We start from the raw sequence: 15321 nt of genomic DNA, 5'->3' as shown, positions 1-15321 counted from the left end.
GCGGTCATAGGAAGAAACACTCGCTAAGCTAGCATTAGCTTGCTAATAATTAGCCTAGATACTTGTCATTCTGGCTCGGATGCTTAACATAAATACAATGCTTGGCGTTATTTTGGTCCCATTTACCCAGCTCTAAATAGGAAGTGTGTGATATGTTGACACGTTGCTTGTTAATAGTCAACTTGTTTCTGTCTGGCTAACGTTAGCCACAACGCTAACCAGCGCTTTTAGTGAGAGACAGGCATTGGCCTTATGTCAGCTTAGAAAACATTAAGTGATCCTCACAGCTAACGTTAGATGTCGTCTCAATATTCGCGTTGACAGTTGCTAAGAGAGTGATCCAGGATCTACCTGATTACCCATCAACTTGACAGTTATGTATTTTTGATTTGAGCACCCCATCAAACAGTGTAGAAGGTGAGCTAGCTCGCTTGCGAGACATGTATATATTTATATATATTTTTTTCACTTTAAACTTGATCGCCAGCCAGACACAGACCAGTGTGTCACGGCAGGGAGAATACCAAGTTAGCTTCCGCTGGTTTAATGGTAGCCTGCGAGCTATATTACATTAAACCGCTTTCGAAAAGACGGTTCAGTCGATGCTGCCATTTTCGATGTGAAGCTAATCTCAGGTGGACGTAATCGTTAACTTGACCCATAAGAGGGCCCGTCTTGGCCATTCAGTGAAGATTTCGCCGTTTCATACCACAAACAAGGTAGCTATTCGGAATTATCAGTGCGTTTAGTTAGGGAGCTAACGCTAAATAGGTTGACACACCGGTACGCCAACTACGCATTTCCATCTAACCACTGCTACGTTAGCCAACGTAACTTTAACGAACGAGTCTCTGGTATGTGATTACTATCCTTTTTAGCGTTTTCTCGGCATAATATTCAGAAAGCAGTGGTTACAAGCTTTACAGGAGTTTTTGTATAGGTAGGGATGTGACTAAGCCACTGTCAAAATGTATGGCACTAGCTAGGATATGAGTGGCTAAACATGCTAGTCGGTGGTGGTAGAGAACTACGTCAGAAATATAGGCCTCTGTAAATCATGAGTATAAAAATTGGACACAGCCGTGCTTGTTTAGTGGTGTATTAGAAGAAACTTAGTGCCAGCGAGTGTTTCAAGCTGCCGATCATTTGATGTGCTTAACTAATCACATTATGGGCGAGTGTGGGGGACCAGTTGTCAGAATGGACGAATAAACAAAGACTAGGATGCACTGTCAGTGCAGGCCTAAAATGGCCCTGTGAGCTTGCCAAGTATGGCGTATTTATATGATCAATCATATCATGATTTAAACCTTTAATAAATGAGTAAATTTAATAATCTCTTTTCTAGATGGCAAAATGTATTTAAGTTGTGGTTCAGTAGTCTTTGTGTACCAATTGATAAAATCATCATACAGTGTGTATGTGTGTGTGTGTTCAAAACATATCAATCACTCATCACCTGTCCTGTTATCAATGCCTTCATGTCATTGACCCGTGGGAAATCCGTAACTGATACTACTTTTAATATGTAAAAGACATTTTCTTTCACATGCTGACTAAAAGGATTACTCGATATAATAACAAGTTCTGTTGGTTGGGTATCTAGGAATGTTAAAGTCATTTTAAAGAGTATCAACTACTTTTAAAGGTAATTCCTGTTTTGTATAGTTTGTTTGACTTGCAGTCTTTCCCATGGTTGTTTGATTTGTCTGTGACCTTAATCATTTTTACTCAAATGAATCTTGGGTCGTTATTTTAATGTAAACCGATATTCTAATGATGAACATTACTATTATTGTTGTTATTGGATGAATGAATGCCAGTTTACCATTCATGATGGGGGTTAAAAGTAAAGTATAAATAAATTATAGCATTTACAGTAAAGGCCAATCTGTACATGACATCATGATACATGGTGACAAAATTGTTTTGAACTTTTGTATGCAGTGTTGTCTCTAAAAACCATAATGTTATCATTTCATACACTCACTAATAGTTCATTTTTAAGGTAATTTAGTGGAACCTATCGCAAGTGGTTCATATAAGTATATGTATGTATGTGTAAATATAATATATCTGTAAATTGAGCTGTGTGGATCTTGCTTTTTTGTAAAAAGAAGAATACTATTACTGACCATGAAATCTTTTTTATCATGGAAATCTACTGTACATATATAGTTCATATTTCTTATTTCACACACACATTCACATATATATTTATGTAGTTTCTCATTTCAGTCTTAACTCACTGTTTTGATTGGATGTTTCTGCCCCTACATGAATGGTAGTTTGGGTGTCAAATTGATGATATGAGACAGTCATGCCTTTGATCATTTCAAATGCACTAGAGTGGTGAGCTTGAGCTTAATGGTGCAAAAGCTTTATCAACTGTCACATGCAGCACCTACAGCGGAGCAACTTGTTTTAAATCAACCCACTGGTTGTAGTAGAGTATTCTTATATGGTTTCTTTCTTTGATTGCAGTGAATGGTAGTGTCTAGAAAGGGTATGTCCCTTCAGGAGAGAGGTGCCAATGTCCAACCGGCCTAATTCCAATCCAGGGGGGTCACTGCGCCGTTCACAGAGGAACACTGCTGCGGCCCAGCCACAAGACCATACAGTCGCGGGAAGGTGAGTCTACCTTCACACTTGCCGTTCAGTTTTATTCAAAATCTCAATCCTATGAATTAAGTAAGAGGCAGCAATCATAGTTTGTGGGGAACATTTGTTGTATTTTTTATCAGGGAGCAACAAATGAATTCTATAAAATCAGTAGAGGGGTGTTTGTACTCAGTTCATGGGTGGGTGTGTACTAGTGCTTTAATCATAGCCAAATGGTGATTAACTCAGTTTTAGCTGTTATTCATGCTACTCCAGAGGTGTTAATGATCACAGGATATGCAGAGGAAGTCAGCCAAAATGATTTGGGGATTGATTAAATCTTTCTTTTGTGGCTTAATTACAAAAAAACCCACACTGTTACTTGCTCTTTAATTTCCAACCTTACAGGTTGCAGTCAGAGCAGGTAAAACATAAAGCAAATTCCCCACCTGAAAGTAGAAGACCTAATTCTAAGGCTTCCAAAGCCACACCCAGCTCAGCCACTGGCCAGTCCAGAGGGCACAGCTCAAGAAGGTACCCCTCCTCTCTATTTGGTACTTCATTGTGTGTGCGTGTGTGTCGTAGGGTTTGTACTTTATCCAGTAACGTCATACATATTGTACATCTTTGGGTTTTGTTTTAAATCTGAATGAGTACAATGAATGTGGCACTGTAATTAATCACTTTTCACGGTTGGAGGAATATTCTTAGATGGTGTTTTGTTGTCTCTCTTGCTCCCTGGCAGAAGCGGTCTTACTCTGTCCGTGGCTTCATTTGTGCTGCAAGACGACCCAGAGGCTGCGGGGACATCTGAACAAGAGCGACCAGGCCACCAGTCAAAAAGTGAGGGCACCCGAGGGCTGAAAAGAAGTGAAGCTCCTGACCAAATTAGCACCCTTGGACCGACCCCTGCCAAGAAGCCCAAATCGCTCCCACCACCCAGAGACAATACCTCAGAGACCAAGAAAGGCCCAGCTAAGTCCAAGAAGAGATCACTTGCTTCAGAACCACCTGCATCGTCAGGTCGAGGCCAGAGCAAGAAGAGCGGGGCCGCTGGGGCCTCACCAGTCCAGAAACGGAAGAAAGCGGACTCTCTCCCCGGTCTAAGTAGCACCGCTGGGTCCCTCCCCAATCGTACCGAGGGCAGAACTGCAAAACCCACCAAGCTGGCGTCTAAATCGGCCGCCTCAGCCAAAGCTGGGTGTAGCAACGTGACAGACTCCTCCTCCTCTGCCTCCACCTCTTCCTCCTCCTCAACCACAGGCAACAATAGCGCCACCACGCAGGGCGCCAGAGTCAAACAGGGAAAAGACCAGACCAAGGCACGTCGATCTCGCTCAGCCTCAAGCCCCTCCCCACGGCGTAGTACCCGGGACAAGGAGCAGGCCAAAACCGCCAGTTCTTCAAAGTTTGAGTGGGCAGCACGCTTCAACCCCAAAGTCAACCTGCCAAAACCTAAACTGTCCCTGCCTGGATCCTCAAAAACTGAGACCTCCAAACCTGGGCCATCAGGATTACAAGCTAAACTAGCAAGTGAGTCATTAACTGTTTATGCATCCTCTCTCTTCATAGTAGAAACATTCATTTTAATCCACTTCAGAGCCAAAAGGTCTTTATTTCACTGAATTTTGGCAAAGAGACAATTTCAGTACTATTTAGTATGATATCAGAAATATTTGTGTTTCCTATTTGATTTGATATGCTGTATCCCCCATTAAGTGATGGGAATTGTAATTGCTATTAAATGGGATTGTAATTGTGTGAAAAGATTGAGGGGTTAAACAGGGTTATGACGAGCTTGTAAAGGGTCAGCACATAATTCTCGTGTGCTTGGATGGAGGTTACACCTCTGGGATTAAATGTCACAGGACCTATGATCCAAGCAGCGTCACAGCATCAGTTACGAAACCTCACTCTTCACCGCTGGGAGCAGATATATTTGGTATTTGGTGCCGCTTAAATGAGACACAAACAACACCGAGGTAAATCATACAGATAATTACTGGACTTAAGATAAAATTTATTATGCATAGTTTGTCTACATATGTGGAGGAAAAAGGTCTTATATAGGCATATGTGTAACTTAAATGATACACACATGTATCTTATATGAATACAATTGGTGACACACTATGTACAATAAAGTGTGTCTGTGTGTGAGTGTGTGTTTGCGTTTGGACTAGCACATCTAGCTTGCATGTGTTGATTGCGGGCTGCACTGAGCAGAGGGGACGGCTCCGATTTCAGACTTAAGCACCAGTAGCCTGAAACTTGAGAATGGTTCAATACATAAATACTGCTGGTCACTCAATTGTCAGCGTGGAGCAAATGTATCATTTCACAGGTGTGATAGACATTTAAGAATCAAACGTATAAAGACTCTTTAGTAAAGTAGCCCTTGTTTTGGCTTTTATATGGTCTTGGGATTTGTGAACACATGAGTTATAATATCATGGAAGTGCAGATTGTGTCTTTTTATGCTGTCACAAGGTAGCATTGAGGTAGCATATTTCTCTCTCAAAATGGACTCTGGTGGTTTGGGACTATGCTAATAGCTAGGAGGTTGAGTTAACATTGCATTCAGTTTTTATTGACTGTGTGAATTAGGGAAGGTATTGTGAGAAAGTTTTGGATACCTGCCCTTGTTTGAAGGGTGAGTTTGGTACCAGTTAGGCTGATATTTAAGTTTTAAAAAATCCTGTAACAGTATATTGTCTGATTAACACAGAACATTTTGATAAGGATCCCTTAATTTTTATCAAATAACTATGACCAGGATATGCATTGAGCAGGAAATTTTATTGAGAAATTGAAAAATAAACTGGTCAGTGCTCTCTGGAAAAACTGTCACGACAATACTGTTTTGATGCAATTTTTATTTTATGTTACCATTTGTTAATTAACAAATGGCATTTCTCTACTATTTTTCATAACCAAACAACTATCGTGTTTACATTCTTTGTTTCTCACCAAAAAGTATAGTGTGTATCGTTGAGGCCTGACAAACATGTTGCAAAGCCAATGTTGTTGATGTTTAAAATCCTTCATTGTTTACATTCTTGTTTGCTAGCTTGCAGTCTTCTTCTTTCGTTCTTTTGTTGGTGTATTGCTTCATGTACTTGGTGCGTCATCACCACCAACCACCATAGTGTAAATTGGTGGCAGGAACTGGGTATTGCATCCTTGAACGTGTGTGCATGACAAACAAAATGGGGACGTATCCATAAAAATACTCCTCCCATAGTGCTTCTAGTCATCAAAACCTCCACAAGGTACCTTTTTTAAATGTTTACGTAATTGGTAGACAGTAGGTGAAATATACAGAGATATTACAGTAGAAATCTGGTGTGTATAATTAACACATTCAAGCGAGTAGTAGCTGTCCAGGTCAGTGTGGGGTCAGGCTGTTCTAGGGAGGTGAAAGGATTGAAACCGCGGTGGGCTCTGTGCCATGGGCCCACTGCCCAAATGGAGAGACCCCTCCTAAGTTGGCTTGGCTTGTTGGCCCACCAGCTGACCAGGGGTATGTTTGAGGACAGGGGGAGGACTCATAAGCTGCTTCTGTTTAGAGGAAAGAACTGCATTTCACTCACAACGTGTTCATCTCTCTTTAATACCTTTAACACACGTAGGTTGTGTCACTTTCAGCATGGTGAGTAAGCATATACAATTACGTTGCATGTAATTCTGTAAGGCTGTCCATCGGGCAGTGCCATTTTGATCACAGTGAATCATGTTACTGCAGCTTAAACTATAGGAAGAGATTTGTGACTGTGTCGAGCTGCGTTAGATAATTTGAACTTTTATTTGAAATCTTTGGGAAACCTGTGCAGAAATTTATGCGAGGGATAACCGTTTGACCTGCTGTAATTCAACAGAGTGACACTAAAGTGAGGGCAAATGAAGTACGAAATGGAAATTTATTGTCCTTATATCTTTTATTAATTATGGTCCTAACATTTAAAATGTTTATTTTTATACTACTGAATTATGAGTCACAGATCTAGCATGAAGGTTGTCCTGTCATAGGGCCATGGTTGGGTTACTATTAATACCCATGCAGTCAGTGGTACAGGGCTCTAACCAGACAACACTAAAGCTACTCAGTTTCTGGAGCCTTTATTGAAAAATAACCCTTTCATCATGAGTCTTTGGTCTCACATCTTTATCAACCAGGATTTGTCATACACCTCTTAGCAATAATTGTGATATTGATAGATATTTTCTGTTGTGGTACCGCAATAAAAGATAGTTTGAAGTATGCTGTTGTGTTGAGTAATTCAAACCAGCTGTTTTGTGAAACTTGTTGTGGATTCCAAGGATAGTTATGACAGCTAGGTAATAAATGTTTGTCATCATCTGACCTGTAGATCAACACAAATGTCACACTGTATTTGTTTTATTGATGATATATTTAAGCCAGCCAAAGTAATTGATACCAGCATTGGTTGCTTTGTCCACAAGTATTTATATTATGTCACTGTTTTTTTTCATCTAAGGTTTGAGAAAATCCACTAAGAAGCGCAGCGAGTCTCCTCCAGCAGAGCTCCCCAGCTTTCGGCGGAGCACACGCCAGAAGACCACGGGCTCCTGTGCCAGCACCAGGTATAAATCACAGTGACTTAGTGTAAGACTGTAGTGTAAACTGTAGAAATTGTAAAAAGTAGTGTACATGAAAATTGTGAGTCTTAAGTCAGATGATTCGTGCATATCAGCGAGGGTAGACTTATCATTTCTATCTAATATCCCACCACACACTGGCAGTGTCTTGGCGTGTCAGCTCTCCAGAAAAGCAGCAGTTTTATCACATTTACTTACCAGATCAGCACATCCCTGCTGACAGTCTCAGAACTGTCACCCCTTTCATCCCATTTTTTTGCAGGCCTGTACATTTATTTGAGTATTTAAACATGCTGGTGTTTCTGCCCTTAGGTCAGGATATGGTGAAAGCATGACTAAAAAAAAAAGTTGATGCAAACCTGCCAAAATTCTCAAAAAAATTTAATTTTATCCCAAGAATGTGAAATGTTAATGCATGAAGTGACGGCCACTATGACCAATAAAATGTAATGCAATCTTTATCAGTATTGCCGGTGAATGCTTTTAGTTATTCAGGTCATGGGATATTTAATAGTACTAGTAGGAGCAGCTAAGTCTAAGGCAGCTGGAGCTTCTTTATAATTCTGAATATGTTTTACTGCTCATCCAAAAACCTCACTGGGCAGAGCAGTAACGGATCCCAATCATACTGTCACACACAAGCAATTTCAACCCAGCAGTAATCACAGGACGATAGTTAGTTTTCAAAGCAAAATGGCCAAACGGGATAAGGAAATCATCCTGATGGACCTGACAATAAAGGACTGTACTGTCTCAGTTGATGAAGCTATTTCACAAAACTCAATGATGTTATTGTGTCGACCGTCACTACATTTACTTCCGCCTTCATACTCAAAAATCCTGTTGAGAGCCTGGAATTGAAACAGATGCCAAGATCAAATTTGTTAAAGTAGAATCCTTCACTGAACATATCAGCTGCATGTACGGTATCCATTAGAATGGGTAAAAAACCCAGATGTTGACGTTTACAGGACAGCTGACTCACACAAATATCCAAAGTCCAAAGTTTTGAAACTGTCAACATCGAAAATTTTGAAAGCATGTGGCTACTGAGCAGTTGTTAAAACAGCACGTAGGACCTGCATGAACATAATTTCCAGAATGTAAAAAAATACCCAGGGGAATCACTGCTGTGTATACTTTTGACTTGGAGTGGTAACACAGAAGGCACCAAGCTTGTAATTATTCTGCTGTCGCTCATATTGTCTCTGCTACTATTGTCACAGTCGGCGGGGCTCAGGCCTGGGCAAGCGCGGGGCAGCCGACGCTCGCCGACAGGAGAAAATGGCCGACTCCGATAATAACCAGGATGGGGCCAACTCATCAGCCGCTCGCACTGATGAGGCATCACAAGGGGCTTCAGGTACTTACCCCACCACCTGTTTAATTCCTGTTTGGCAATAAAATACTTGCCTTTGTTTTGGACTGTTTTGAATGATCAAGGATTTTAGGTTTCTGACAAGTAACAAAAAATTGAGTCATATTTAAACTTGATTTTAAAAGATATTAGGTCATTGACTTTAAAGACCATTTCTAATGATTGTTTAACTTATCACTGTGGGTTTTGCTGTGTTTTTTGTGTCCAGCTTCAAGCTCAGTTGCCGGAGCAGTAGGCATGACCACCTCTGGAGAGAGTGAGTCTGATGACTCTGAAATGGGAAGGCTTCAAGGTATGATAAACCCCCCTCTGAGATATGAGTATTCTGTATTCTAGGGCATAAAAATGTATCTACACATGTCCCTGGATTTTTTCTAAACTTGGCTGTTTTTGACCCTGTAGCTCTGTTGGAGGCCAGGGGTCTCCCTCCACATCTTTTTGGGCCGCTTGGACCCCGTATGTCGCAGCTGTTTCACAGGACCATTGGCAGTGGAGCCAGTGAGTGCAAATTTCTTACCCGTACATCTCTGTTTGTCTTGTCTTGTAAACTCTTAATGACTGTTAAAACTGTGCTCCCCACCCCTCATATTTCCAGGCTCCAAGGCTCAACAGTTACTGCAGGGCCTGCAGGCCACAGGTGATGAGTCTCAGCAGCTCCAAGCTGCCATTGAGATGTGCCAGCTGCTGGTGATGGGCAATGAAGAAACACTTGGCGGATTCCCCGTCAAGAGTGTGGTGCCCGCTTTGGTGAGTCTTACTCTGTTCGACCATTAACCTCTCTCTGCTGAACAGACATTATACAAGACTGTATTGTGTTTTTTATATATATGCCTCACTGACATGTTAATGCGCTGGAGGAAATAACCTTCCACATTGCTTTGTGCAGTATGAAATAACTACTGCTTCCTTATAATTTCTCCGATTTCTTTCACAGATTACACTGTTACAAATGGAGCATAACTTTGATATTGTGAGTATGGTGAAGTTTTATTGCTGTAAATGTGTTTTTTTTTCTCTCTCTTTTACATTCATTGTTTTTTGTAATGCCATTGTTGTATGGCTTTTATCTATGCACACAGATGAATCATGCCTCTCGTGCACTCACGTATATGATGGAGGCACTCCCTCGATCCTCTGCTGTGGTGGTTGATGCTATTCCTGTCTTCCTGGAGAAGGTAAGCCACTGCTCTCTATAGCCCCTTTCATACAGAGGTCCCACAATATTGCTGTAAAGAAGACCCGTCAATATGCTAGCTTTGCTTTTTTACACTGAACCAAACAAAGCCGGCATAATGCCGCCCCCGTGTGTGATTTTTAGAAAGCATGTCGGCGTTCTGGAATCAGAGGCGTGACGTGTAACACAACAGCGATGATGTCTAGTGTGTGTTGTCCCGCCATGCCGGTTGTCTCTTTTTTTCACACAGACGTCAATCCGTCAATGTGACTACCTCCACTGCCAGCTTAAAGGGTGGGACAACAATGCCACCCATTCCGTGTTTATACCTTTTTATAAACAACAGCGAGGCAGAATAATGGCGCAACATTCCCGCCTTGAACAGGCTGTGTAAAAGGGGTTTCTTTTATAATCCCTTGTTAATAGTAATTGTGGCCTTTTGATATGCTAATACACAGTGTCACCTTCTTGTGTGCAGCTTCAGGTGATCCAGTTCATTGACGTAGCAGAGCAGGCCCTGACTGCCTTGGAGATGTTGTCAAGGCGACACAGCAAAGCCATTTTGCAGGCTGTAAGTGTAACACTTTCTCTTTTTGTCGCAACATGTAAATCGTCCTCTTTGTTTATCTGCAACTGTACACCACAATAATGTTGTCATTTCATCCCTCACAGGGTGGGCTGGCTGACTGCCTCCTCTACCTAGAGTTCTTTAGCATCAATGCTCAGAGGAACGCCTTGGCCATTGCAGCCAACTGCTGCCAGAGCATTACTCCCGATGAGTTCCACTTTGTTGCTGATTCTCTGCCACTGTTGACTCAGAGACTCACACATCAGGTACTTGTTTCCTCATGTCAGCACACTATGAAATATGAAATGCAACGCCGTCACAGCTGGATATTGGCTGGAGTGGTACTTGGTGGTGCTCCCTCTTTTCACTGTTTTAAAAAAAAAAATTAATATGCAACACATTGGATTCAATATGAATTCAATAAGAAAAGTTAATTAAAAAAAAAAAAGGCTTTAGGGTTCTTTATTATTCATCAAATTATCAATAATGAGGCCTGTGTGAGGAAAACCATCTCTATTAGTCATACCAGCCTACTAAATGACCAGCTTTAATGTTAAAAGGACATGTTTATGCCGATTTCCATTTTTCAAACGGCCAGCATCTTAAATGCATTTAAGTGAAGTGGGAGTAGCATCAAGACAAACAGAAAGTGGCTGGCTTGTGTCATCTTGTGCCATGCCTGGTTTCTTGTTAGGTAGAGCTGAGTGTTGTCGGTTTTAAATGCAGATATGTTTGTTAAAAAAAAAACATTCAATCCACCATCAATGTTTAGTGTTTTCTGATTGTATGCTAAAAATGATGCATGAATTGACGCATATTTTGTGTGACAATCTAAATGATAAGACAGTATAGATCTTCTCATTGATATGTGCTATTTTAGTGTTGTTTGACAGCTGTCTATAAAATGCATAAAATGATGAAGAGTAATAAATGCTGCCTGCTAACAAGGGCTTATGGTAACTGTTGACCTTCTGTCAAAACACTTTCATCAGTTTTACAACCAAAATTTGTTAAAAATTAAAAATAACACATGTTTTGTCTGTTTGTAAGAAATCAAAGAACAATCTTTTATTAGCTTTTGAAAAGGTGCAGGGCCTAACTGAGAAAAATATGTTTTTGTAGTTATCACCATCAATTTAATCATCAGCTTTTTAGAGACATGAACCACCTTCTTTAGTGAGGTCACTTAAAAAAAAGAAAAAAAAAGAAAGGAGTCAGGTTTTGATTTTATGTGGTTCAGTTTATGACAAGAACAACATAACTGCTACAGTTGTACAGCGATAGTGGCTGCTGGATGTAATTACAGAGATAAACAAAACCAACTCTGCCCTTTTTTCAGCCTTTTCCTACAGAAATGAATGTTCTTGAGTTCACTTTAAAAATTCAGTATCTCATCTTCAGTGTAACACGTTGAAAAGACTAACAGCTATATTCATTTAACCTCCTTTCAGGATAAAAAATCCGTCGAAAGCACTTGTCTCTGTTTCGCCAGACTGGTGGACAACTTTCAACATGAGGAGGTTTGTAACTTGTTCTTTTGTTTTGTTTTTTTAGACATGACACTCTGTTTTCTGCTTTTGTGTTTGCCGTCTCTGTATTGTCTCCTCCATTTGCCACGCAGCTAATGTTTGTGTGTGTGTTTTAAATCAACAGAACCTGCTGCAGGAGGTTGCATCACGGGACCTGTTGACTAACATTCAGCAACTGCTGGTTGTGACCCCTCCTGTACTCAGCTCGGGGATGTTCATCATGGTTGTGCGCATGTTTTCCCTTATGTGCTCCAACTGCCCCTGCTTGGCAGTCCAACTTATGAAACAGAGTGAGTGACCCTTACACACACACACACACACACATACAACCTACACACACACCTTTGTCACGCAATTATTTCTTGCCCCTTTTATCATTTACAGGACAAAATATCTGAGGGAAAATGTAAAGACGCACTGTTGTTTCACTTTTGTGTTCAGTTAAAGACTGATAATGGTCTTACCAACAGTTATTCATCCAGTATCATTGTAATATAATTTTAACACCTGTGACTCTGGATCATTGTGTCTTTTGAAAATATAACTTAATACCCTAATTATCACTACACTAAAGCTGTGTTCAAATAGCAGGTGAAGCAAATTATCACCTTACTTTGTTTGTGAATTTGAGTGTTTTTGTATTCTCTGTTTATTTGCCACAATCAGCCAACTGATGTAACGGTACAAAGTTTAACTTGTAAAATTATCTTCAGTCTTTTGCTCATCTTAAAACATTCTCACCTCGTATAGACAAATCTTGAGCTAACTTGGCCATTTTTGTCTGTTCACAAGAACTCACATCTCAAAAATTTACTTTGCATCCAGTCTGAGCACACTTTTAGCGGTAGCGTTGGAATATAATGTGTTGAAGATGCAACGCGGCGGCTAACAACAGAAATGTCTTGCGTCACCTCTTTTTAAACAGACATAGCAGAAACTCTGCGTTTCCTCTTGTGTGGTGCATCAAATGGCAGCTGCCAGGAGCAGATCGAACTGGTACCCCGGAGTCCCCAGGAGCTCTATGAACTGACTTCCCTCATATGGTAACATCCATTTGTTCTCTATTCAGATGTCCTATGGAGTAAGATCATGCTGGGTGATATGGGAAAAATTGTATTAACTGCACTTTACTGCGCTTGAAGTCATCTTGTCTTAAGCTGTAAGAGAAGCCACTGTGCATGGTTTGTCGTTGCCTCTCCATCATACTCTGTGACTGGGTATTGTTAACAAACAGTTCTCTTTCTCCCAATCTAATAATCCCAATGAAAACTGTTGACAGCAAACTCTGTGGATTATCTGGACACAGTGGAAAGCAGTGTTGCTGTTGTGTTTTTCAATTGTCATGTTTCAATGCTTCGAGCGCCACAAATGAAGTTATTCAGTTACATTGTATTTGGGTGGCGGCAGAAACGTCAGATAGCTACGTATCTCAAAATGTCAGCAGATAAGCAGGTAAACCCACTACTATCTGCACGACTGGTTAATATCACACATAATATCTGACTTACGACAAGCCTGCAGAATATTCTCAAATCCTCCTCTCATACTTGATTTGATGATTTACAAAAACTAATTTATCAAATACACAGATGTAGAGCTTAAAGCTGTGCCACAGATGTTACACCTGCATCTCCCTGACCTTAAATTACAGACACAGTCTTTGTCATTTTCATATAAAGCTTATTTTCTTTTGTTTTTTTCCCGAATTTGAACAAATTCATCCATAGAACAAGCGTTAGTTTTCTGAAGGAACACCTATAAGGTCATATTACATCATTTCATGTCTGAAGCATTTGCGTTAAGTTGTTTAAAGAAAAATCAAACTCATATCACATAACAGCTGGTAAACTAAAATGAGATTAAACAGACTTGAGCATTTTTCTGAAACTGCTCTTCCTCTTACAGTGAGCTGATGCCCTGCCTGCCCAGAGAGGGCATCTTTGCAGTTGATGTAATGCTGAAGAAGGGCAGCGCCCAGACGACAGAAGGAGCGATCTGGCAGTGGAGGGATGACCGGGGACTGTGGCATCCTTACAACCGCATTGACAGCCGCATCATCGAGGTATAAATGCATCAGAAGCTACTATGTCGCACATGTATTGTATTTTTTAAAACCTCTAAATTTGCCATGAAATAATCAATAATGGAGAGATGTATTCTCATTTTTTGTGCCGTTTGTTAAATGTTAAAACCAATATGAAACTTAAGAATTTATAATAGTAATTCTGGACCTTTGTTACACTTAAAGATAATTACATGACAGCATTCAGCCCATTTACATTATGTTGGCATCTCTAAATAAATATACACAGATAATCTTATATGCAAGGCTGATTTTGGGTGTATTTGGTGATTGTCTTGCTACAGACAGCCCACCAGAATGGGGAAGATGAGATCAGCTTGTCAACTCTAGGCCGCGTGTATACAATTGACTTCAACTCTATGCAGCAGATCAATGAAGACACAGGAACAGCACGTGGGATCCAGAGGAAGCCTAATCCTCTTGCCAACCCCAACACAGGTAATACAGACATTTGTGTCAAGATGACAGTGTTTTGTATTTTATCTTAAAATTAAAAAAAAGCCAGAAACACTTGGTGGGTTGATCCACTTATCAAACTTGTAAAGGAATAATCCAACAAAAGCCATCAGACACTCACCGCCTGTTGTTTTAAATGGTGTTTAAAACAGTGTTTTAGCTTGCTGCTCTGTGAAGGATGGCAGCTGTAATCAGCTTGGATTCACACAATTATGATTTCAACATTGACCCAGTTCTGTGGCATAAAAAATATAAAAGGCAATATTTAACTGCATTGTTGTAATTTTTTGATCCGACAAATCTGCCATGCATGTACTGAGTGCAAGTCAGTGCATGTCAGACACGCAGATTTTTGCTGCTTCGCCCATTTCTCACACTTGAATAAGTTGATGTCAGTCACTTTTCTCCACTGTGTGATAGCTAAGCTGTACAGTGTGATTTTTAAGAGGTAAAAAAAAACTGTTCACTGTCTATTTCCAGGGAGTCACCAGGAGGTGCGCAGAGAAGATGCACGAGCCCAGCTGATGAAGGAGGACCCTGAGCTGGCAAAGTGCTTTATTAAAACTCTCTTTGGGGTCTTGTATGAGGTGTACAGCTCATCTGCTGGCCCCGCTGTTAGACACAAGTGCCTTAGAGCCATCCTCAGGATCATCTACTTTGCTGATGCAGAGCTGCTGAAGGATGTGCTGAGGAACCATGCTGTGTCCAGGTAACACATCATCCAGGCTTTTGGCTAATTTTAGTGTTGACATTACAGCATGATCAGAAGGTTATCATAAAGGAGAGAAAAATAGTTAAAGTATATTCAAATACTACATATTTAATAATATAATCAAACACCAGACAATGATTGTTGACAAGCAATCTAAGTGTACTCTTTGAGTTGGCAGTAAACTGACTTGTATCTATTTT

General features: G+C 40.5%; 1 protein-coding gene across 9 annotated transcripts in view; it reads left to right on the top strand.

Moving 5' to 3' along the window:
* Positions 1 to 15321, top strand: part of trip12 (thyroid hormone receptor interactor 12) — a 45924-nt gene that overhangs the window by 18414 nt on the left and 12189 nt on the right. For 5 of the 9 annotated variants that reach the window (XM_042414610.1, XM_042414611.1, XM_042414608.1 and 2 more), the window contains 18 exons: positions 2485 to 2631; positions 3010 to 3135; positions 3347 to 4134; positions 7101 to 7206; positions 8448 to 8584; positions 8808 to 8891; positions 9002 to 9097; positions 9195 to 9346; positions 9534 to 9569; positions 9679 to 9774; positions 10252 to 10344; positions 10446 to 10607; positions 11793 to 11861; positions 11995 to 12160; positions 12796 to 12913; positions 13776 to 13932; positions 14238 to 14391; positions 14890 to 15118. In XM_042414610.1, coding sequence (XP_042270544.1) covers positions 2534 to 2631; positions 3010 to 3135; positions 3347 to 4134; positions 7101 to 7206; positions 8448 to 8584; positions 8808 to 8891; positions 9002 to 9097; positions 9195 to 9346; positions 9534 to 9569; positions 9679 to 9774; positions 10252 to 10344; positions 10446 to 10607; positions 11793 to 11861; positions 11995 to 12160; positions 12796 to 12913; positions 13776 to 13932; positions 14238 to 14391; positions 14890 to 15118 — 2867 coding nt within the window. In that variant the 5' untranslated portion in view covers positions 2485 to 2533. Of the gene's footprint in view, positions 1 to 278; positions 418 to 604; positions 720 to 770; positions 855 to 2484; positions 2632 to 3009; positions 3136 to 3346; positions 4135 to 7100; positions 7207 to 8447; positions 8585 to 8807; positions 8892 to 9001; positions 9098 to 9194; positions 9347 to 9533; positions 9570 to 9678; positions 9775 to 10251; positions 10345 to 10445; positions 10608 to 11792; positions 11862 to 11994; positions 12161 to 12795; positions 12914 to 13775; positions 13933 to 14237; positions 14392 to 14889; positions 15119 to 15321 lie in introns of those variants that run through there. The other 4 variants (XM_042414614.1, XM_042414613.1, XM_042414615.1 and 1 more) reach the window with 4 other exon arrangements.

The sequence above is a fragment of the Thunnus maccoyii genome, chromosome 6, assembly GCF_910596095.1.
Source record: "Thunnus maccoyii chromosome 6, fThuMac1.1, whole genome shotgun sequence".
Taxonomy (NCBI): Eukaryota; Metazoa; Chordata; class Actinopteri; order Scombriformes; family Scombridae; genus Thunnus; species Thunnus maccoyii.
The sequence above is the reverse complement of the archived record's forward strand: the minus strand, read 5'-3'. Positions and strand labels throughout refer to the sequence as shown.